Raw genomic sequence first — 23,214 nt, forward strand, 5'->3', positions numbered from 1 at the left:
TCTGCCCCTCATACTTGGTCTGGGCTCCTACGGGAGGCAACCAATCTCTCTCTCTCTCCTTCTCTCCCTCCCTCTCTCTCTGAAGGTCAGAGAGGGGTTGTGGAACTGAAGCAGTGTGGTAACTTGAACATGAACCCTTCTGTTAAAAACAAGACAACAGGCCCCAAATGAAGTTGCTTATGCTAAGTCCCAAGGCACCAACCTAAGACTTTATTACAGTTTCGGCTCTCCCAGACATGGAATCTTAAACCAGTCAATCAGGAATCACCTAATCAACACTACTAGGTAATCTTCCTAAAGAAAAAATGATCTTGCCATAACCAATCTGCTTTTTGCCTAGTCTAACTTCTTTGTTCCTGCTCCTTTCTGCCTATGGAAGTCTTTCATTTTGTAAAGTTCCTCTGAGCTCCTTTCAATAAGATCTTTAAAATCTCCTCAGTTGAATTTTGCTTTTTAAAACTTTCAATCCAGTGACCTTGGAGTGTACATTGTCCTCCTGGGAGAAAAAGTGTGGTTGTCTGTAAAAGACCAGGCTGTCTCAATGACTTCCATCCATCTCAGAAATTCAAATAATCCGAGATGTCACCCACCTTACCCTACCTCTTACACAGTGTAATTTATGAGGAAGGCATTGGTCTTCTAATTTGCAAGGAACTGTTACCCTGAGGGCAGGGAGGATCCACACGGCCAGGTAAACCACCAGTCAGCCGTGTCTGAAGAGCTGGACTTGCTGGAAGGGAGACCGGACCAGGAGAGCTCAGGGAGGCAAGGACCGGGCCTAGTGGCAGCCTGGAATGCTGAAGTAGTGATGTCAGGAACTATTTGGAACAGCAGAGGAGGCACATTTTGGGGCGACATATTCCAACGCCCTTTGATACTAACGTGGATTACTTTTTAGCTTATTACTTATTGCAGTTCTTCCTATTTCTTTTTCTATTAGGTAGGTGATCAACTCCTTAGGAGAAAGACATGCCTTATTCACCTGCTCTACCTCAGGAGGGAGCTCAGGCATTAAATACTAGGGGAACCTATCAAACCTCTTAATCAGCCCCTAATTGCTATGAGTGTGCAAACCACTAGACTTTCTATTTTCTTTTCTTTTCGTTTTTTAAATGGAATTTTTTGGGCTTGCAAAACCATACAGGCTTCAAGTGTAGAACTCAATAAAGTATTATCTGCACACTGCATCGTGTGCCCACTGTCCCAAGCAAAGCCTCCTTCTGTCCCCATTTTTCTCCCCCTTGCCCAACTCCAATTAGCCCCCACCCCCCTTTCCCTCTGGCTATGGCCACAGCGTTGCCTGTGTCTATGTGTTATGTTTATGTCTTTTAGTTAATCCGTTCACCTTCTTTTATCCATTTCCCTACCCCTTTTTCCCTCTGACCTCTAATCAGCCCCTAACTGCTATGGGTGTGCAAACAAAACACTCAACTTGCTAGAATTATTTTAATATGAGAGTAACACGCTTTATGACTTATTTTGTATGATATATATTGTCCTGAGGTCTTTGCTTCCATCCCCATTCTAGGATGCATTCAAAATAAGCCAAATGTCATTCATTCAAATGAGAGGCTGGATTAATTTGTTGAGAAATGCAATTTTCTGAGAAATATCTGATTTTCTTAATGCATGGTTTCTTTGCGCTTAAAAGAAAAATTCAGTAGAATTCTGTACCAAGGTCAAAATAAATTTTTAAATCATTTTTTCTTCCATTTTACTTATACCAGTGATTTAACCTTCAATAACCTGAGGTTGGTTCCCTTTTAATTGGTAGGCATAATCAATTGTTAAAATTTTGAGACTTTGTCACAATTTGGCTTTTAAAGAAAGCGAAATAAAAACTATACAGATGGCCAAGGTGTCGTTTCTCTGCAATTTGCTCTTCCCAAATATTTTGTAATCAGAGCTGTGTTTTGAAAGCTCTTTGCAAAACTAAAAACAGGGATCCTCAGGAGACCCTAGGCCAGGAAATGCTTTCAGCCGGGTCCCAGTGTCACCCCTCAAAGCGTGGGGCGGGAAAGGCCGGCCCCGGGAAATGCCTGAAGGCCGCCAAAGGCTGCAAAGGGGCTGTCCCGCTTGGGCCCGAGGCGGGCAATGAGCCTCGCGGGGCTTAGTGGAGCCCCAACTCTCTGCAGCCCCTCCCTCCTCGGCGTGCAGCCCGGATCCGGGTACCACTGCGCGTCGGGGCGTCCCCTTCCGCCCCTTCCGGGTCCCCGGCCCGGGCATGCAGCTCCTCCGGGGACTGCGGCTCCGGGGGCTCGGCGCCTACGCAGACCAGATCGCGGCGGCCCGAGCCCCCGCCGCCCGCCGCGGCCCCCGCCCCTGCGCACCGCCCACTGGGTCCCGGCCCCGCCCCGGCCTCCGCCTAGCGCGCTGGCCCGGGCCGCGGAGCTGGGCCACCACTACCGCCGCCGCGCCCGGCCGAGACGCGCTGCCCGCTAGTGCCGACACCATGGAGCGCCCCGAAGCGGGTGAGCCGGGGCTGCCCAGCCGGCCGAGGGGGGCGATCGGAGCCGGGCAGCGTGGGCCCCGCTCGGCGCTCGGCCTCGGGAAGGGCTCCGCCTCGCCCCCGCGCCCCCGTCCCCTGCGCGGCTTCTCTCTCTCCCTCCGCAGCAGGACTCGGCGTAGCACCGAGCAGCCGGGCGCCGCCGGGTGTCGGCGGTGCAACTCGTAACTAAGCGGTTTAGTGCACACACTGTTGGTGCAACAGGGGCGACGGGTGTGAACGCACCCAAGGTTTCAGTTTTGTTCCCCCCTTTTGATCTGGTGACCCTTAGCACAGACCTCATGCCAACACACACTTTCCTACGGTGTGTGGTTAGCAAAACCTCGAGAATCTGGACTTTTATTCTGTATCGTAAGCATGAAAGACCTGACCCACCACAGTGTGGCGTTGAGAACTTTAAGTGTTTGAAGAGCACCTTTTTAAACTGGCGCCAAGTGTGTCGTAGGGCCCAGAATTAATTTCCAGCTTAGGTCAGCATTTACTGCTAAACGTACGAGCCAGTTAGGGGTTGGACTTTAGGTGAACGGGACAAAAGTCAATTAGAGAAAAGGTGCTCTTCTGCAAGCCCTTTGCAGTGTAAACGCATAAAAAGATAAAAAGCATTAAAAGCTTAATTGTATTATATAATAGCTGTTAACTAGTGTAAATACATTTACAATTTTCTTGGGAATAAAATGATTATGGCTTTGTGGGTGGGTCGGAGGGTTTGGGTGTTTGAGATAGCAATTCTGGGTTTTTTCAATACAAAGTTTAAGATGTTTTTGGACGTCACTATTTCCTTGCATTCCTTTTCAGATATTATTATCTTATTTCGCCCATCTCTCTCTAGCAGTTGTATTGTCCTTTTATTTTTATGATGAGGAAACCGAAGCATGGAGTAAATGACTTAGTTGTCACGCAGCTGTCCGCATTTATCCAGATGTAAGATGCTACTGTTTTTACAAGCTTAGCCAGGACTAGCAGGGACGGCCGTGACCCTTTCCATTGGTTCTTGGGGAATATACCAAACATACATGCCTAGGAGAGTGAGGCGTCTTGCTTAATAGAGTCATATTTTATTTATCCAAATAGGAAGCTTGCATTTTGTGTAGCAAAGAGCAAACTGTCCTCTTTCCTCCCTATTGGACTATGATGAACTCATTTGTTGCAGTGCACATATATTTGAATGTTAGTGTACACTTAATGTATGGTTTTTAAATACATTTTAAATGTATACTTTTTTCCTTACAAAAGTAATAATAATTCTGTTTAAAACATTTGAGTAGCAGAAAGTGGGAAAATACCAATGTATTGAAGACAACTATACCAGCATTTAGAAATTTATATCCTTTAGGATTTTCCTACCTAATTGTAATCATATTGTTACATTTGCTTTTTAAAAAGTCAAGGTTTGGTATACACTTTTTTCGTGGTTGTCGCAGTCTTCATAGCCGTTATTCTTAGTTGCCATTAGAGTAAGTACACTTTGTGTAACCATATCCCTATTAGGCATTTAAGCTGTTCCACTTTTTCTTTTTTGTTTAAACAAAGCTGTGGTGAATCTATGTGAGCATATTGTATATGATATATATGATATATACAGCATGATGTATATATCATTAAGAAAAACATTTTCATGGCTCCTGATCTGTTGCCAGACTGCTTTCTGAAAGGATTATTTCAATTTACAGCACTATAAACTGTGTATATTAAGAGGCAGCAGGACATGTTGCTGGAAGGGGCAGGTTTGGCAGCAGAGAGACTGGACTTAAATTCCATCCTGAGACCTAGCTGTAACCTTGAACAAGTTACTTAATTGGCTAGTATATAAAATCAGTAAAATAATACTGGGTTGGCCAAAAAGTTTGTTTGGTTTTTTCCATAGGACGTTTTTTTCCATAGGACGGCTCTAGCAATGCTTAATTGTCTTTAAGTTCATTTGAAACAATTTTGTTAGATTGTATTGGGACAATACAATTAACAAAATTGTCCTATCAGTGTGCACTTAGAAAACTTATCAAAATCGGTGAGCTTTTGTGTAGCTATTTTAATATTGAAGATGGAAGAAAATAAGCAACATTTTTGGCATAGTATGCTGTATTATTTCAAGAAAGGTAAAAACACAACTGAAACACAGCAAAAGATTTGTGGAGTGCTGTGACTGATTGAATGTGTCAAAAGTGGTTTGTGAAGTTTCGTGCTGGAGATTTCTCCCTGTACTATGCTCTATGGTTGGTGGGGTAGACCAGTTGAAGTTGTTAGCAATCAAATAGAAACATTGAGAACAATCAAGGTTCTACCACGCAGGAGAAGTGCCCACATACTCAGAATTTCCAAATCAATAAAGTTATTGGTGAAAGTGAAAAATGTCTTTTATTTTATGGAAAAAACCATATGGACTTTTTGGCCAACCCAATAGTACCTCCCTGATGGTGTGGTTGTGTGGAGTTACCATCTGTAAAGTACTTCTCTGGCTGTGCTTGGCATATAGTACAGGTTCAATGTTAGCTGTTCGTGGTGGTGGCAGTAGTAGTAGTAGTAGTAGTAGTAGTAGTAGTAGTAATAGTAGTAGTAGTAGTTGGCCAGTTTGACCTCCTTTTGATGTTATTAGTGCACTTAGGAAATTGTTTTTATTTGGATTTTTACAAGAGATAGAATTTTATTTTAACTAAGGCTAGACCAAATGTTAAGTACTGAAAACAATGAATTTACAGTTTAAGTTCTTTATTTAAGGATTTAAGGGTCAGTTATTTTAAGGCAGTTTCCAAAAATAAAATATTTATACCTCTATAAAAGTTATGATGGATGTGTTATGGTCTCCCAGCCTTTGCCTAATACTAAAGCTTAGATTAGAGAACGGGAGGAAGGCTTCTAGATTTGGCCCTTGTTGAGAAACATTGCTCTATAGAACGACCAGCAGTTCTTTCAAGAGTTACTGGGACAAATTCTCTCTTTTTCCTGAGTTAATAATTAAGATCTATAAAAAAATGGTTTCAGGTATCCTGTAATTTAATGGAACGAAGTTCATTTCTCATGTTCTAGACTCTTGTGGATTTTGACACAACGTTGCCATCCAGAGTTTCTCTGTGCTTTATTTAAGATGGAGAATGGCGCTGAGCAAGTCATAGTGGGCGTCAATATTTGTTTTTATGTCATGTGGGATGTAGTACCTTTCCTTCATGCGTTCTGTGAAAATGAGAATCCGACGTGCTGAAGCTGCCTTTCTGCACCAGGAATTTATCTCACCGGCGTTGAGATAAAGCTCTCTTGCAGCGCAGCTGGAATAATTTACTAGCCACTCCCAAATGTGTACGTGACCTTTATTCAGTCATTTAGTACAAATGTACTGATCACCTACTGTGAACTGAACACCGTTCTGGGCATCCTCCAGAGAGAGTAAGACATGGCACTTACGGAACTTACAGTAAGGTGACCCTGCTGATACGAGTGTAATTATGAAAAGCTTCCCCTTTCCCTTTCAAAAGTGTCTGGGTTTGGGCTGCAAACTGTAGGACTCTTTAGCTTGGGGTCTAAAGGGGAAGACAGCCGTGTGGACTTCTCTAACATGATGTATGTGTGCTGTGACGGGAGGAAGCACCATTACCTAGAAGGAGACTGGATTACCTAAGTCAGCCCTGAACTGGGGATCAGGAACAACTGCCTTGATAGTTAATGTCTGGTTTGAGTTTGTACCCTTAAACTGATTGTTCTCAGCTGCTAACACAGTCCCTTAGTCTGGTGTAGAAACAAAGTATGGCAAAGGGAAAAGGCGAGTTTTCCAGGGTAGTGTTTTTCAAACTTCCATCGCACATTAGAATCACCCTGCAAGGCTTTAAAAAAAAATGCGGGAGGCTGGCCTGATCCCCAGAGATTGTGATTTCCTTGGCCTGGGGAGGGACCAGACACTGGTAATTTAAAAACACCTCCTCAAGTGATTCTAATGGGCTGCCAGGATTTAGAATTTTTCAACCAGGATAACCTTGTCATGTAAGAGATCAAATAATTGCCGAGGCCTCGATAGTTCCCAGGAGTTGCCCAGGATCACACAGCTAGACTGATGTCTGGTCTCAAACGCTTTCTGTTACAGCAGCCAGCTTGCCTTCATCATTAGCTAAATGCCACTGTTGTCGCCCTTGTCACTGCATGATTCTCTTTCGGTACAGCCAGTGACCTGCATAGCTCTTGTTCTCTGTTGTTGATTAATTGAGCTCAAGATAAACTAAGTGTTAAACTATTGCAAGAATTTTTTTCCACTAAAAAAGGTGACTGAATTTAATTAGCCATGCTATTTAATTTTTCTTCTTGACTTCAAAATGTGTCATTAGAGCACAAAAGTTCACATAATGCCGAGAATCCAGTATATTTCCAAGTGGCCCAGGGACTTGTGAGCTGGTATTTAGATGTCAGTGTTAAGTGGGCCAATCTCATATTACTATGTTCTTTTCCCCCTTTAGCTTTATTGAGGTATAACTGACACATAAAATTGTATCTATTTAAAGTGAACAGCCTGATGATTTAATGTAAGTATACACTGTGAGATGATTATCACAATCAAGTTAATTAACACATGCATCACCTCACACAGTTTTTTGTGTGTGTGAGAATGCTTAAGATCCACTCTTAGTAAATCTCAAGTGTACAATACCATATTAACTATAGTCACTATGCTGTACCTTAGATCCTGAGAAATTATTACTAATTACTTAGATTAAGAATAAAACGAGAACAACAAATGTTGGGTTTATTGAGTTTGTTCTAGTTTTCATTCAGACTGTGGTATTTAATTGCACAGACACTACTCTTTGTTGCTGGCCCAGGTGTAAGCCCCGTGGTCAGTGATGGCCCTTTATGTGTAGTTGCCTGTGCCCGAAGGTACAAGATACATATTGATCTATTAAAGCTTTCGTATTGGTCTGCTAGAATTTTTATTTAAGTATAAACTGTAGCTTTCAATGCAAGCATAACAACAGAAAGGAAACAGTGACTTGTTCTTGCATATGACAAATAGTTGTGAGTCTATGATTAGACTCATGGCAAACTGTAAGGTCTTTTGTCTTTTAATCATTGAATTTCCATAATAGCATATTTAAAGCCATGTATTTTTGACTGAATTTCTAATTTTAATGTAATGAGAGAAAAGATTTAAAAGTCTTTATTGAAGAAAAAATAAAGGTCAGAACTTACACAAGTGCGAATACATAGTGATATTGTTAAAAAATTAACATGAGAAAGACCTACAAAACTTTGTTGGTCTGTTTTCAAAAGGTATGTGAAAAAATACAGGTTTAGAATTAAGAAAATATAGCTGTAAAAGATCTTGAAGATTGTTGATTAACTAAGTCTTCATCTAACCCTGATTTGAGTACAGTGCTTCAGAAAATTATTACAGCTGCTTAGCATAAAAATGCATTTATAAAAATGTAGACTATGATATACATAATATTAATATGTTTCATAATATATTTGAATACAAGTGGTATCATTTCTGAACATGTTAATTTATATTGAAGTCAGTTAATTGAGTTATTTTTAGCTTAGAATATAATTTAATTAAGCTAAATAATACATTTTTCTTTTTTGTGATATGTTAAAGGAGGAGTAAATTCCAATGATTGTGAAAATATGTCAAGAAAAAGGGAAGTATCAGAAGAATTGGAAGCCAATACTATGGATCCTCTGGTAGATATGCCATTTGCTACTATAAATATTAAAGATGATTGTGAAAGTAAGTACTTTATTAAATAAATAAGTATTTAGAAACAATAGTAAATTTAGTGATATATGTACGTATTTTTTCTTAATAAATTCACCTTAAACACTTGCCATGTTTTTGAGTTCGGATTGTTAATTAATGGTTATCTGTTGCTATTCTATTGTCAAAACTATACAGATAATGTTATGACATGTCCCACAAGCTTTGGGCCAGATCATCCTGTAGTTTATAAGGAACTTCAGAAATCAGTGGGGCGCACGTACCATCGTTTATGGCCTCATTCTTCAGTTGTTCTGGAGCCATTGCTAATTTCAGCAGCACCCGTTCACGTAACAAACGTTTACTGGCTCTTTGATGTGAGCCAGGCACTGAGCATTGGGAGGGTCACCAGTGAACAAGACAGACATTGTCCCTGCTGTCGCAGAGCTTAACAGGCTAGTGTTGAAAACAGCTGAACTTTTAATCAATTATGCATTTATTAGACTGATTCGTCCTTCAGAGCTCCACCCACAGACTTTAGAGAACCCATGCTTACTTGATTCAAATGCTGCTAGAACTACATAACTGTCTAAATCTGAATTTCCTGTCATTGTAAAAACAGTCCTGTACATGATATTTGAGGCTACCACCAAGAATGTGACAGATTTGCCTGTTGTCCAAGTTACTTGTGAACAGGAAAATAAGGAAAAGGACCAGTGTATTCCACATATATTTCTTGACTGTGTATTCTGTGCCACCCACTGTTTGCAGCCTTACCCAGAACTTTGCTATACTTGATATACTTTTATCTTGACGGGGGGTGTATAACTGGAGATTCCTTAAGAAATTATCTAGTTCAGTGTCTTCATTTTTGAGAAGAGAAAATGAGACTCAGAGAAGTTAATTAACTAAAATCACACAGTTGAAAAGAACTAGGTATGAAATATGTGATTTCTGATTCATTAGTCATTTATTTGATGAACATGTATTGGATACCTGAGAAATGCCAGGTACTGGTGCCAGATATTGGGAATACTGAAACACATAACGGTGTTGAAATACATGACCATCTAGAAACTCGTAGCTTCAAGGAGGAGCCAATATTAACACCCCTAATTCCATCAGATGAACGCCATACAAGCTGTGGGAATCCATGGGGTGAGGACGTGTGTGAGGAGGCGCATAACCTGGGTATGAGGGTAAAGAGTGTCCTAGAAGGCTTCCCAGAGGTTTGGGAACAGTGGGGGAGGCCTGGCTGATAAGTATGAACTATCCAGGGTTCTTTCCTCTATGTTAACTGTCTTGAACTTACCTGATAATCAAAATTTTCTGTGGAGTGATATAAAATTGCGGAGTCTTCTTTTCCACCTCTGTGTCAGGTGGAACCTTTTTGTTTTATTTTTTAAACATCCTATGTGATTCTGATGCTCACACTATCTTCCAATACAGGAAACCTGGTTTATATTTTGGGGAGAAGTAAGGAGAAGTAAGGGATGTTTAAAACGTATGAAATCTCTGGAATCTTAGTCAGTTTTTCCTATTCCGTAATGTTAAGGGGAAGAGGAAGTATGAAGAGGTATTTGCTCAGTCAGGACATGGGTTTCCCATCTTTTCCTTTACAGTTGGGATGCAGAGAATAGCTTTTATGGTTTTCACAGCTGTTAGAGAAACCATCATTTGAAAAATTAGTATGCCTCTCAAGTAGAACATACCCTTTGGAAATGAGAGGCAGGAATAGCAGTGATTTAGTCATGTTTTCCTCTTAATGTCCTACTTTTGAGCAAATAAAGTGAATGTATCTAAAAAATGCAGTCATTTCTTTCTGATTTCATTACTCTCTCGAATTTGGATATGAAATGAAGAAGAAAGCTCCTGAATAATCATGTCTACGTGCCTTGGTGGGCATCTCCCATGCACTCTTCCTCCCTTTGATCTCTGTTGCAGTCTCTGAATCTCTCCCATCTGAGTGCTCGTCAGTAAGATTGGAAAAAGAGGTGAGACTTCGCTACTGTTCCGGCTATTGGTACTTCTGACTTACACATACCTAATATATATGAAACAAACTGTTTCTTCTACTAGGGGTTGAGAGTGATACCACCACAATGCCAGAAAGCAACTAGTATCTCTATAGCCACTGTCTTCTTACATCTCCACTGGTAAGGAGAAACAGGAGAAACAGTAGCCAGGGGACCAGAAAGAAGGGAAGGGATGTGTCGGTGGTTCTGCAGTCCATTTTTGCTCCCAGAGATACAGCTGCTCCTTCAGAGGATGGGTGTCAGGAAGATTGGCCAGTCCTTCACACGGGTAGGGGTCTTTCCCCTGCAGTGTGTGGTACCTTCCTTACCAAAGACGTGATCTTATCCATTAAGTTAGGGCCTTGCTCAGGTCACCCCACAGAAATCCATTTTTAGGTGTATAGTGCTGTGCCTCGTTTTGATAGTTCAGACTTTGTGAGTTAAAAGTCTTTGTGGCTCAGTCTAGACTCCAGACTACCATGTGTAATATTAACCTTTGTGGGAAGATTGATTTCAAATCCCAAGCTTCAGCTTACACAGTGTCAGTGTGGTATAATTAGAGAAACAAAACTTCTGTCTTAAGTTTTGGTTACTTCATTTTCTTTGTGACCTTGGTCACTCCCGCTGGGTGAGCTGGGCTTCTTCAGCTGCTAAAAGTGGATAGTTTCTGTTTGCTTACCTCACGTGGTGTTGCCGTGCAGATCGAAAGAAGTAATGTGCGGAAAGGCAATATTGTTAATGGCAAAATAATGTACAAATGCTACTTATTAAACCCTGGAAGCATATCCCTTAGTTACATGGGGACAACTTGTTCTCTCACTATTATAATAGCATTTAGTAAAACACTAAGGAACAAATAGTAAAGTTCTTTGCAAACCAGAAATTACTAACTCATTTTCGTGAAGAGAGATTTTTATAGAAATACACAAAATGTGGGATTTTTGTTGTCATCCCTGAAGCCTTAAGATATAGTCAGAGAGCTTGTGTCCAAAACACAGGACAATTAGTTGGTAGCCTGAACGGATTTGGGGCTTTCTCTTACATTTAGTAACATGGAAATTTAATCAGTTGAATGGCTCCATGGTAGACGACAACCTTAAAATTCTCAAGTAGCTGGTCATTGCCTTTGGTTCTTTCAGTTTCCTTTGGTGGGTGGAAATTGTGAGTTAACTGCCAAGAAATTCTTGCTGATTGAAACCCTGGCAGAGCCGTGGGGAAAGTAGTGCTAATAAGAAGAACACCGTGGGAAGGGGAATCCTTGCCAGTAGGAAAACTCCTCCCCAGATGTTTGGTTCTCAGTGTGTCTCGGTTGCCAGCCGTGCCACCTGCAGTGTGGGTGCTGTGCCATTAGGTGTCACGCAGTCTGCCTGGCTGCAGTGAATCCACATTGTTTGGGAAGAGACTATTTTACTAGAATTATATGTTAGCATGTAAAATGTATCCTATACAATACATTTGTATAGAATGTTGTTAGAATTAAATGTAAAATATATAATTTATTTTTATTAGAATATAAATATATATTAGAAGTAAAATATTCAAATGTACATGCAAAAGAAAATCTTTTAGAAATATTGAGGAAGCCAGGCAACCTGAGCCACACCTCTGGCTCTATAGGGTGGACGTGTTCTGGGAGACAGTCCAGCACTAGTGAGTTATTGACCTGGGCCTGGACCGGTCTGTTCTCTTTTCAGGGGGAAGTGTCACTGGTCAGTAGGTTCAAAACCCAGTAGACCACCCAGAAAATGGGGTTGCTGTTAGTCCTGCCTCTGAAAGGTGAATGGGATTATGCAGGGGAGAGCCATTTACTGCTGACAGGAACAACTTAGTGTGCTTCCCATAAAGTGTACATTTGTGGACAGCTTTCGTTTATTTGATCTGTTCTCTTAAGGGAATCACAGCCTTTAACTATCAAGCCATGCTTAATCAAGTTTCAAAATGAAATATTTGAGTGAGTTTGTTTTGTTTTGTTTTGTTTTTTTAGCAACATGCCTTTCCCAAGTGTGGAATTCAGTTCTCCTCATGTAGAAGTTATTACAATCCTTATCTTACCTGACGGAGAATTCTAACCTTGTAGTTATTGGGGATTTTGGAGATGTGGGAAATTATTGTTTTATTATTTGTTATTGGATATTATTAAGTTGTTTTTTAAAAAAATACTTTAACTCTTAAAGTATTTTAAGAATATCAGGAAACTTACCTTTACCTGAAAAAAAAATGTCTTACAGAAAATGCTGTATCAAATAAAAATTGAATCTCTATCTCTGTTATAGTAAGTGATTATCCTGAATCAGTTTTTTTTTAAAGATTTTATTTATTTATTTTTAGAGAGGGGAGGGGAGGGAGAAAGAGAGGGAGAGAAACATCAGTGTGTAGTTGCCTATTGTGTACCCTCTACTTGGGGTCTGGCCCGAAACCCAGACATGGGCCCTACCTTGACTGGGAATCAAACCAGCGATCCTTTGTTTACAGGCCGGCACTCAATCCACCGAGTCACGCCAGCCAAGGCTGAATCAGTTTTTAAAAAGGATAAATTATGTTCTGTTTCGTCTCTGTAATTGATTGGAGAAGCCTAGTCCAAATTTTACTATGAAAGGCTTAAGGCAGATTTGTCCCAGACAATACAAAGGGTTGGTATCTTTTTCCTTTTTTTTTTTTTAAACAAACAGGAAAACAAATACAAATTAGAAAAGCCTAATCGATATATTAATTCACTCAACTCTTAATTATCGAATGCCTGTTATGTACCAGTTGCTATTATTGGTGCCTGGGCAAAGGTGTAGAAGATAAAATTCAGTTAATAGACAAATATATGGAGAGTTACTCAACTTTAGAAATATCAAAGGGCATACATTAAAATATGATTATAACCTATCAGATTGGCACTATCTTTAAAAAATAGTGATTTTAATGTCATATCAACATTGCTCCTGACAAAGTGTTGTTACAGCTGTTTTAGAATGGAGTTTGTTACGATCTCTAGCAATGTTCGTACGTGAGAGCCACTCATGAGATTCCCGATATAAGGACATAGTCTTACTTGTAGAGAAAAGTTTTATTCATAAATGTGTGTGTCACAGTGTCTTTGAAATAGTAAAAATATTGGGAGAAAACACAGATACACAAGATTATGGAATGGTTGAATACGCTGTACAAGTGCCTTAAATTATATTACCATGCAATTATATGTTATGAAAATAATATTTCTAAGAAGTATGTTACGGGAACATTTCCTACATAGAATGCAAAGTGAAAAAGTAGGGAGAAAATATATGTGCTCTTTATGCTTTTTTATAATCATGTAAACACTTTGATGTGTACCCCTAATTCATAGTGATTGTGTTAGGATAGGAGGTTTATGAGCAAAGTTTTTGTTCCTTTCTCTAGTCTTCAAATTTTATGGATGCTCTTGATTTTTTAATGAAATAATACAATTAAACATTTTAATTGTGGTTAAAAACTTGCTTTAAAAGATACATGCTTCATTGATTTAGTCAGTGGAGAGCTGCACACACGCATTCCTCTTTGAGGTCGTTGTCCGTAAGGCGTTGCCAGTGATGTTGAACTGTGGTGGCGAGGGCAGTGGAGTTAAACTGTCAAAGTTCAAAATTTGCTGCTACACTTTCTTATTGTGTACTTTGGTCAAGTGTCTAGGATCAATTTCATTCTGCAAAATTGTCATAGTAGTTGTGGTTATTGGGTTGTTGGTAGGATTCAACTCATTAATATATGGAATGTTCTTAGAATAGTGTATGGTATGGATCTAGCTTCTGTAAATTAAAAAAAAAAATTTTTTTATCCTCACCTGAGGACATTTTTTTCAGTGCATTTTTTAGAGAAAGGGGAAGTGGAGGGGGGAGAGAAAGAGAGAGAGAAACATTAATGTGAGAGAGAAACATCAATTGGCTGCCTTCTCATACATGCTCCGACTAGGGATTGAACCTGCAACTTGGGTATGTGCCCTGACTGGGAATCGAACCCATGACCTAGAACCCATTGTCTACAGGATGACATTCCCACCAGCTGAGCCTCACCAGTCAGGATGCTTGTATATATTTCTATTAATTTAGTCACACCAAAATTTTTTGCCTAAATATATTTGCCAAATTACATATTTAAAAAAATTTACCCCTTGAACACTATTTTATGAGAATATTGAGTGCTTCCAGCACAATGGTAAATGCTGTATGTTTTCCTACTTAACCCTCATAGAAAGTCAATGAGGGGAGTAAAATTACTTTTTTTAGTGAATTGCCAAAGATTTTCAGCTAGTAAGGAGGAATAATCCTATCAACTATAGAATGTAAATACTAATTCACATAATTAAAGAGTTTTAAGAATGGTTATTTCAAAGACTTTGACTGCTGAAGTAATAACAAGAAAAAAAAGAATAGCAAAACAAAATGTAGTTTATTCTCAGCCTGTTTGGCTAAGAGCTGGTGAGAACAATCAACCACCAATAAAAGATGGACTACCTAATTAAATTAATTTCTTCCATAGTTCATTCCCTTGTAGTTTTTTGAGGGAATAAATAAAACTTCAGGAAAAAATAGATAATTTACATAAAATGACGTGTAGTGCTTTAGGTAAAAAACCAACCAACAAAAAAACCAAATCATGGATCACAGAGTTACAGCCTTTGTCAACAACACAAGATTCATTAGAGCATATTAAATGGCTACTGAAGTCATTATGAGAGTTAACAAGTATAAAATTTGTGAGGTAGGTTTACAAGCTGTATGCTACCCATAATATTTTTCTAAACAAGAAAGTTACTCTAAATAATCTAGTGAAAGACCAGGGCACAAGGCCAAAGCTTTCTACATTTAGCTCCTATGGTCACTAATCTTTAATGTTAAACTAGGTGTTACATGAATGCTTCGTTCATTATAGTTTCATATGAACTAAGTCAAAAGAGTAATAGCACATTGAATTTTGGAATTTAGGTTGTGATTTCAAAGTTATAAATAAAATGAAGTTCAGTAAGGAAAAAAGGGATTTTATATTCTGGCCATATAAATAAACTGCAAATAAAAGACAAAGAAGATGTGCAAACAGGTAAAAAGAGACACTGGGTTTCATAGGTAATGGTTGGATATAAATCATCAGGACTAACTGAATTAAAAAAAATATATATATATATATAAATTAACAAGTTAAATAAAACTATAGCAATAAATACTCATAGGATTTATCTCCTTTTTTACCTAGCTGTCATCAGACAATTTTAAGTTTTGCCCTGTCTGTGATGCCTACCAAAATAAAATTTAGATAATCCAGTTCGAAGGAAAGTTAAATGGGTATTGGTAAGATTAGAGAAAGCTAAGGAAGTCAGAGAAGCTTTGTGCTACTTTATTTTTACCAAGAGGCTGTATTCTGAATTGGGCTTTTACACTATGTCATTCTCACGATACCAGAATTGCTAGCATAACTAACAGTGTTGCCTTCAGAGATTATGATTTTTCCTTCTCTGGATGTCTGCAAAGTAGACTATGAATGTTCAAAATGGCAAAGATAGCTGCCACGCACAGAACAGTTTAGTTTTAAACAGATAAGGTGTAAAACAATTTTAAATGCTGAAAGCTTTGGTGGTCATTTAAATAGCATGTTATTAAAGTCTGTTTCCCTTTTTAGTATTGCTTATATTGAGTAAAATATAGCAAAAATAATTCTGTGTCTTATGTTCATTGTAAGAAATAAATACATTTTAATTCCTACCCAATACACATGTATATGCAAAAACCTCAAATTTCGTGAAGCAATACTTAAATTTACCATAAACAATGTTCTGTCTGTGGTAATTCTATCCCATTTTTTCCACCCCATTCCAGTTTAAAAAAAGATGCTTTTTTATTATTTTAAAAAATGATTTCATAATCCACAAGTAGGTTGATACTTGCAGTTTTAAAAAAGGAAAACTAGACTGTAGGTTAGGATTCTCTTTCTGCTATGTTAATTTTAGTTTGGATACCATTCTTTATTTAATTTCACCACCAAATGTCCTAGACAGTCGAGTCATTGACAGTACCCTTATCACCGATCACAGAAACTAGAACTAACCCTAGATAAGGTTATCAGTCCCTTCCCTGCCCCTGGGCTGTGTGTATATGTTTAAATTTCGCTCTAGAAACTTTTAAGCATATTCACAAGTAGAATATTATGATGAGCCTCATATATTCATCACTTCTTTCTCACTGGGTTATTTTGAAGTAAATTGCAGATATTTTTTTTTGTAAAAACTGTAGTGTGCACTTTTAAAAGATATAGAATCTTAAAAAAAACCCAAACTATATCCAAAACATTTTTACCACACTAGAAAATAACAGTAATTCCTAATGTCATCAAATATCCTGTCAGTATTCACAGTTCTCTATGTCATAACTTTTTTAAATGATTAATAGAAAATTTATTTAAATAATAATGCATATAGTCATCACTGCCAGTCTTTACATGAGATATTAAATGTTCAGTCCAATTTTCTTTCCTGGATAAGTTTTTGTTTCCTATCCCCGGCAGTTGTGAAAACATGATACTGGCCCTGGGAGTGGGTCTGACGTGGGAGAGACATTGGCTGGTGGGGTCTATGTCCAGCACGTCAAAGCAGGGCCTTCCATGGGCCTGTGGCAGCCGGGGTCATTGTCCTGAAGCAGATACTCCCTTTTAAGCCAAGATCTTATGGCCAACTGCTCGGCTTCCGCCTTCTAGGTTTATGGAGTCTGTTCACTGGGGCTGAGGGTAGGGGGCAAGATGGCCAGGTGCCACGACATATACTCAGGGAGTGACATCTGGGGGACCTGGTGCACAACTGCTCTGTCATAATTGTTTAAAAACTGGTTTGAATTAGGAACCAAAGTCTATATGTTTTTGATTGACACATCTCTTTCATCTCTTTTCATCTGTTGATCTTTTTTTTGGTGAGCGTATGCATTTATTGTTGAAGAAGTCATGTTGTATAGAAGTACCCTATTATAGTCATTGAACATAATTCTCTCTTCTTTATGTTTCCAGTAAACCGGTAGTTATATTAGGAGGCTTAAGTTTTGTAATATTGACAACAATGCTGCAAAGGTGTTTCGAATTCCGTATTGTGTGACACCGGGAGACACACGTTTGGTGGCCTTGTCTTTCTGTGATGTTAGGGTTGATCAGTGGCTTTCCGTTGTGTCATCTGATGTGTCATTATGAACGTTCCCACCAGCTTTCTATCTGATGGATTATTCATCGATGAACTTTGGGTTGATCCATTACTCTATCAGGTATTTCAAAATGGTGTTATGTTAACCCTATCCTTTTGCATTTATTAGCTGAAAATTTCTATAAGGGAGGACTTTACCTTAGTTAACTCTTTGATTTCCTCTGTGACTCTTGGGTCATAAAGAAAGACGGGATAAAAGTGTGACTCTTTCTTTCTCTTCATCATCAGATTTTTAGAATAACAGTTGTTTAGACTTCTCAAAAGCTGAACTACTAAGTTTTTTATTTTAAATTTTTGCTTATCATTCTGAACTGAGGGATTTAAACTTATTTAATATACATTACATCATTGAAAGTACTATTTTATCTGACACTCAAATTGTCCCATCTGTGGCCAATGGGGGGACTTTCAAATTGGCACTGGAGACCTTCTGACCTGGTGTCGGGAGTCTTGGAATTTCCAAGCTCCTCTGGTATGTTTTGTGCCCCGGAACTAGAATCAGCTACATCTCCAAGGATTGGCCAGACTTTTAAGTTCTCAGATAAAGAAATGAAGTGACTTGATGGAAAGATGCTGTTGGAAGACTAGTTTTGGGGTCAGGGCCCTGGTCACTATCCGGTGCTCCCTCTACAGGTCTGAAGCAGACATGCTTGTTGCCTGGCCAGCAGCCTTTCCCTTTTCCTTCTGTAGGTTACATTTTCCACCTGGGAAAAGGTTCACAGCTGCCATATACTCACTGTCCAAGCTTCCTGTGTCCTGATTTGGGCAATGAGGTATAAGGGGAAAGGTGCTGGGAACTTATTTAGAATTGGTTTGTAATTTTACTTTAAAAAATGGGTGTTTTGCCTTTGAAATTTTTTCAATATTTAGTTTTTAAAAAACTGTTAAGCCTGCTTTTCATATTCCAAGTGGTCTGGATGATGAAAAACAATGGATATTTTATAAATCATCTCAATTTCTTTTTGAAGTCTCTTAAATGATCTTACCAGATACAGGTTTATCTCCCTAATTACATTTTGTTTTGGGGAATATCTAATAATTATAATAACTAATAATAATCTTATTTTGTACCAGGAAGTAGTATAAGAGCTTTCATGTATTAACTCACTTAATCCTCAAAATGACTGTATTACCATTACCCTCAAATTATAGGATAGGAAACTGAGGTAAAGAGAGTTCATGTGATTTATCTAAGATCACACTACCAAGTCAGGGAGCCAGGATTCCCACCTAGACAGTCTGGTTCCAGACGATATTAAGATTGATTTTCATTGTCAGAGTACCAGTTTACTAGGAGCAGATGGAGTTGGGCTAGATGTATTTAGAAGTGGATTAATAATATATGTGGTCCTTCACTAGCATATTTGTGGCCTCTGTTTAAAATTAGTATATTTAGTTTGTGTCCCTCCAATCAGATATGGGAACTTTTCTTAGATATCTAGAATGATAAGTATGGTAGCTCATCAACATACTGATTTGATTTTCCATATTAAAACATTGCATGGGAAATAAAACCCAGTGGCATCATATGAGGCAATTTAGACCATGCTTATAATACAGATGAGAATGTTGCAGACTATTTCGTAACAATAGAATTTTTAAGGTTCTGACAAGCTCACATGTGTAAAAGAAACTAATAACAATTTGTATTTCAAATATGTGTTCTCTGTTTAAGCACATTAATTTTTAACCACATTCATCACGAGGCATATTGTTGAGAAATTCATCATTTTAACCACATTGGTTGTTGGGCAGTGTAGTAGTGAAATGGATATGCAAACATGCCAGGACATTTGTCTCAATTTACAGTGATACAGTCGGAGTAGTTACCCACGTCACCTGCTCTTATTTACCCCGTCTTCTACGTCTCACAAATACATGTTAGTCCTAGAAAGAAAGCGTGCCAATTTCTACCATCCCTTAGGTTAAAAATTTTAAACATACTCTATTTTTCTTAGAAGTTAGCATTAATATACTGTTTGTGATTTTCACTTAAAGTTGTTTGCTATTACTATTTCAAAGAATAACAGAATAGGGACAACAACTTCTCTTCGGTTTTGTGTGTAATGATCACTCCTCAGGCAGAACTGGAATAGAGAAGTAGCTTGATAGAGTAGAAAGCACACTAGCAGAGTTGAGGTTTAGATATCACACTTCACTCGGTGCTAGTGAGCAGTTTTTAGAAGTTTCTCTGCTCTTCTGTTCCATCATATATAAAATAAGAGGCTCAGCGAGGTCGGGGCTGCATAGGCACACAGGCATTATGCTGTTGGCTCAGCCCCCTCTCAAGGAATTGGGTGCAGGTGGTCACTGTGGTCGATTTGAATTGATCCAAAGATGAGACCAACCTATGGGATTAAATGTAAGGTAGGTTGGTTCCTCCCTTCCACCCTTTTCCAAAATCGTACCTGAGAAAATATATTTGTATTTTTATGAAGTCTCTATGAGGCATTCTGTTTTGAAACAGTAAACTGCTGTTAAGAAGATGCAGCCTGAAAACTCAATCAATGGTAGGTTTGTATGCATATGGACGTCCCCTGGTGGATTCTGTAGGAAAGGAGACAATTTGGCACTGATTTGGGCCATAGTTTTATAATTACAATTGTTGGGTATTGCAAATGAGTCTTTCGAAGATGACTTTAAAAGGACGTGCACTAAGTGCTTATCAAATCATCTATGTTCAAGGACAAGTTTTGTTTTTTTTTAAATTACCCATTTGTTGCCAACTGCTACTTTTGTAAAAAATAAATAAATAAAAAATGAAAAATGCTTTAAACTAGAAAAATGCTTTTAAAATGACCAACACAGTAGAAACCAAAATTCAATAGACAAAATTATTTTGCCTAATTGCTGTGGAAGTTTCTAAAGCAGTCGTTAAATTTTTACAAGAAATAGTTTGTAGTATGACATTGGGTACAAACTAAACTTCGAGTGGCATTTGAGTGGTTATATTGCAGGGGCCACAAATATACATATACAGGATGGAGGAAAAAATAATGTTTCCTACTCTTGAAAATTGTGGCGTGGGGGTGGGAGTGGTTGTTGGTCATGCATTAGGTCAGAATTTAGTAACACTGGCGATCAGCTTTGTAAGAGTGTTACTGGAACGCAGTTACACACATTCATCTGTGTTTTGTCTACAGCGGACTTGGGTAATTGTGACCAAGAGCATGTGATATGCGAAGCCTAAAATATTTACTATGAGGTCCTTTATGGAAGAGTTTGCCAACTTCTGCTTTAGTTCTGAAAATGACACTTATGATTGATTGCTCCTTACATAGTGCTTATTTCTTTTTTTCGGACTATATTATCTTTGTTTTAATGCATTGGATATGTTACTGTTTTACTTTTTTCTTCTAGTCACTGATGTTCCTCAAATAGATTTGGAGAAAGGTGAAGAAAATGAATGGATCAGTAAAGATCAAATAAAGAAGAGGAAAAAAAAGCACAAAGACTATCAACCCAACTATTTCCTGTCCATTCCGATCACCAACAAAGAGGTGCTATTAAAAAAAAAAAACAGCTATTTTTACTATAAGTTTTAAATTATATTTAAAGTACACTAAATACTTAACTTGTAAGCCCATCTGCTCTCAGTTTTTAAGAGTCTTTGTTGGCATTTTAACTGGCCATACAGGGAATATTCCTACTTAAATGGAATATATTTTAAAAATAATTTTGAAAAATAATATTTCAACAATCATATTTGGACAATTTTGCAAAAGCTATTTGAAAAAGCATTGCCAGATGGCATGTTAAATTCCTTTCTAAGCATTTGTTCACCATAACAGGAAACTTTCAGAAGCTGAGAGCAGAGACAAGGTAGTAAAAGAGGATTCTGAAATCTTTGTTGGGAAGGTAAACTGGGATTTCTTCCTGCTTAGTCCCATTAATAGTAATGATGATTACAACCTGGTTTCTTTAACAATTACTCATTGTCGTATCAACTTAATATTACGTGACAGACTTGGTAGAAATCTACTGAAAATCTGAAAAAATGACATGAGTAGGAAATTAGATCAGCCGATTAGCCCACACTAGGAAACCCTTATATGTGGCTGAGAAAGAAAACTACAGTATCTACTTAAAATTGCTACAGCAGGGAGGAAGGAAATGAGATGCCTTACAAAAGAATGCCTCACTTGGAAGACTGAGTGCTTCTATAGCTTCGCCCAGTTTAAGAGCCAGATATGAATTTCTGTTTGATTGTGGGTTATAATCTCTTTTACTAGGCACATTTTCAGTTTGCTTCTCCCTTTATTTAACTAAAATATTTCTAGGGCATGCTAATAAATTTTTTTAAATCAAACAAAATTGAAATAAAAAATATCAAAAGAAAAAAATTCTGTTGAGGCATTTTAGGAAATATCTAGTCTGTGAGGTAATAAGGTTTAGCCAGGGAGAGAAGACAAATAAAAAGATATTATATATTCCTAACAATGTAAGATTTTAGAATCACATTCTGATTTTACTGGTACATACTAGTGGGTTAACAGTTCAATAATTGTTAAAAGTATTTAGTTTAATGTGACCAGCAAAATATATATTATTTTGAAATAGTTGTGAGTTATCTGGAAAGGTTTCTTTGGAATAAAGGCTCACATGTACACATGGGGAATGGAAGAGAGCAGGACGTCAAAGGCGGTACTACTTAGCCCAGCAGTCAGAAGCCAGGTCCTAAAGAAACTGAATATGAAATAGGAGAAGTGACTTCCCCAAGGACATGTGATTGATGACTGGAAGAGACTCTGATTTCCTTATTTTGATTTGTTGCTTAAAGAGTGTTCCACTACAGAGTCACTCAACATAGAAGTTGTTAAAAGCTCCATACATTGCTTTCATCAGGCCCTGCATCTTCCCTTTCTCTTCACCCCTCCACTGTTGGCTTTCGTGGTGGTCTGAACAGCAGCTCTGCATCCCCCTTTCCGCCTGTGCCAAGGTGACGGACAGGAAGGAGGATGGGAGACCTGTCTGCAAGTCTTAGTTCTCATGAAACAGCCTTTGTTGCTGCTTCTCTGCTTCTGGGATGTTGTGTAGAAAGCAGCAAGACTACAAGTTTGGAGTTTGACAGACCTTGTTCGAATACCAGCTGGGTCACAAACTCTACGGTGGATGTAGGTCAGGTTACTGAATTTCTGTAGCTTGTTTCTTCAGGTGTGAAATGGAGGTGGTAATGATTATTTTCTAAACCGAAATCTGGACATGTCGCCTCCTTGCCTGTGTATTTGTCTTTTCCCATTGACTTTAGGATAGAGACAAAGTCTGCCATATTCTGTAAGATTCTGCATTGTCTGACCTCCCCTACAGCCCTTTTCCTTCTGCTGGAGGCCCCTCTGGCCTTCCTTGAACTTGCCAAGTTCCTGCTGCCCCAGGGAAAGCCTTCTGTGGCTGGGCATTTTCTTTCTTCTCTTGGTTTTACTAATGCCAAAATCTCAGCTCAAGCCTCTAGGCTGTGACCACCCTGACTAGGTCAATCTTCCCTTCCCCCCAAAAGATTTTCATAGCTTTCCTTTTGTCGTTTGTCATCCTTGCAATTTGACACTTGTTAGTTTTCCTCACATAGTTTTTCAGCTCATTCTCGGTACCTAGAACAGTGCTTGGCCAAGAGTAAACACAAGATAATGTCATTTCAGGGACAAAAGATGTGTTTTTGGCACACCAAGTTATAACCAGAACATTATAAATAGTACATACAATGTTATAAATGTTGGTTTTATAATATAGGTTCAACAGTAGTTTATCTTCAAAGGGCTAGGGTAACTTGTAATAGTGGGGAATACAATTTTCAAGTGACCTCAAAACCAAATAATTCAATGTTTCCCTCTCA

General features: G+C 38.5%; 1 protein-coding gene across 6 annotated transcripts in view; it reads left to right on the top strand.

Moving 5' to 3' along the window:
- The first annotated feature begins 2,198 nt into the window (after nucleotides 1-2,198).
- AKAP7 (A-kinase anchoring protein 7) overlaps nucleotides 2,199-23,214 on the top strand; it is a 105,693-nt gene continuing 84,677 nt past the window's right edge. For all 6 annotated transcript variants that reach the window (XR_008425590.2, XR_008425589.2, XM_053914149.2 and 3 more), the window contains exons 1-3: nucleotides 2,199-2,471; nucleotides 8,079-8,210; nucleotides 20,748-20,887. Coding sequence is in view for 4 of the 6 variants with exons in the window: in XM_053914149.2 (XP_053770124.1) it covers nucleotides 2,225-2,471; nucleotides 8,079-8,210; nucleotides 20,748-20,887 (519 nt within the window). In the remaining 2 variants the exon portion in view is untranslated. The remainder of the gene's footprint in view (nucleotides 2,472-8,078; nucleotides 8,211-20,747; nucleotides 20,888-23,214) is intronic.

Source organism: Desmodus rotundus, chromosome 11, assembly GCF_022682495.2.
Source record: "Desmodus rotundus isolate HL8 chromosome 11, HLdesRot8A.1, whole genome shotgun sequence".
NCBI classification, from domain to species: domain Eukaryota; kingdom Metazoa; phylum Chordata; class Mammalia; order Chiroptera; family Phyllostomidae; genus Desmodus; species Desmodus rotundus.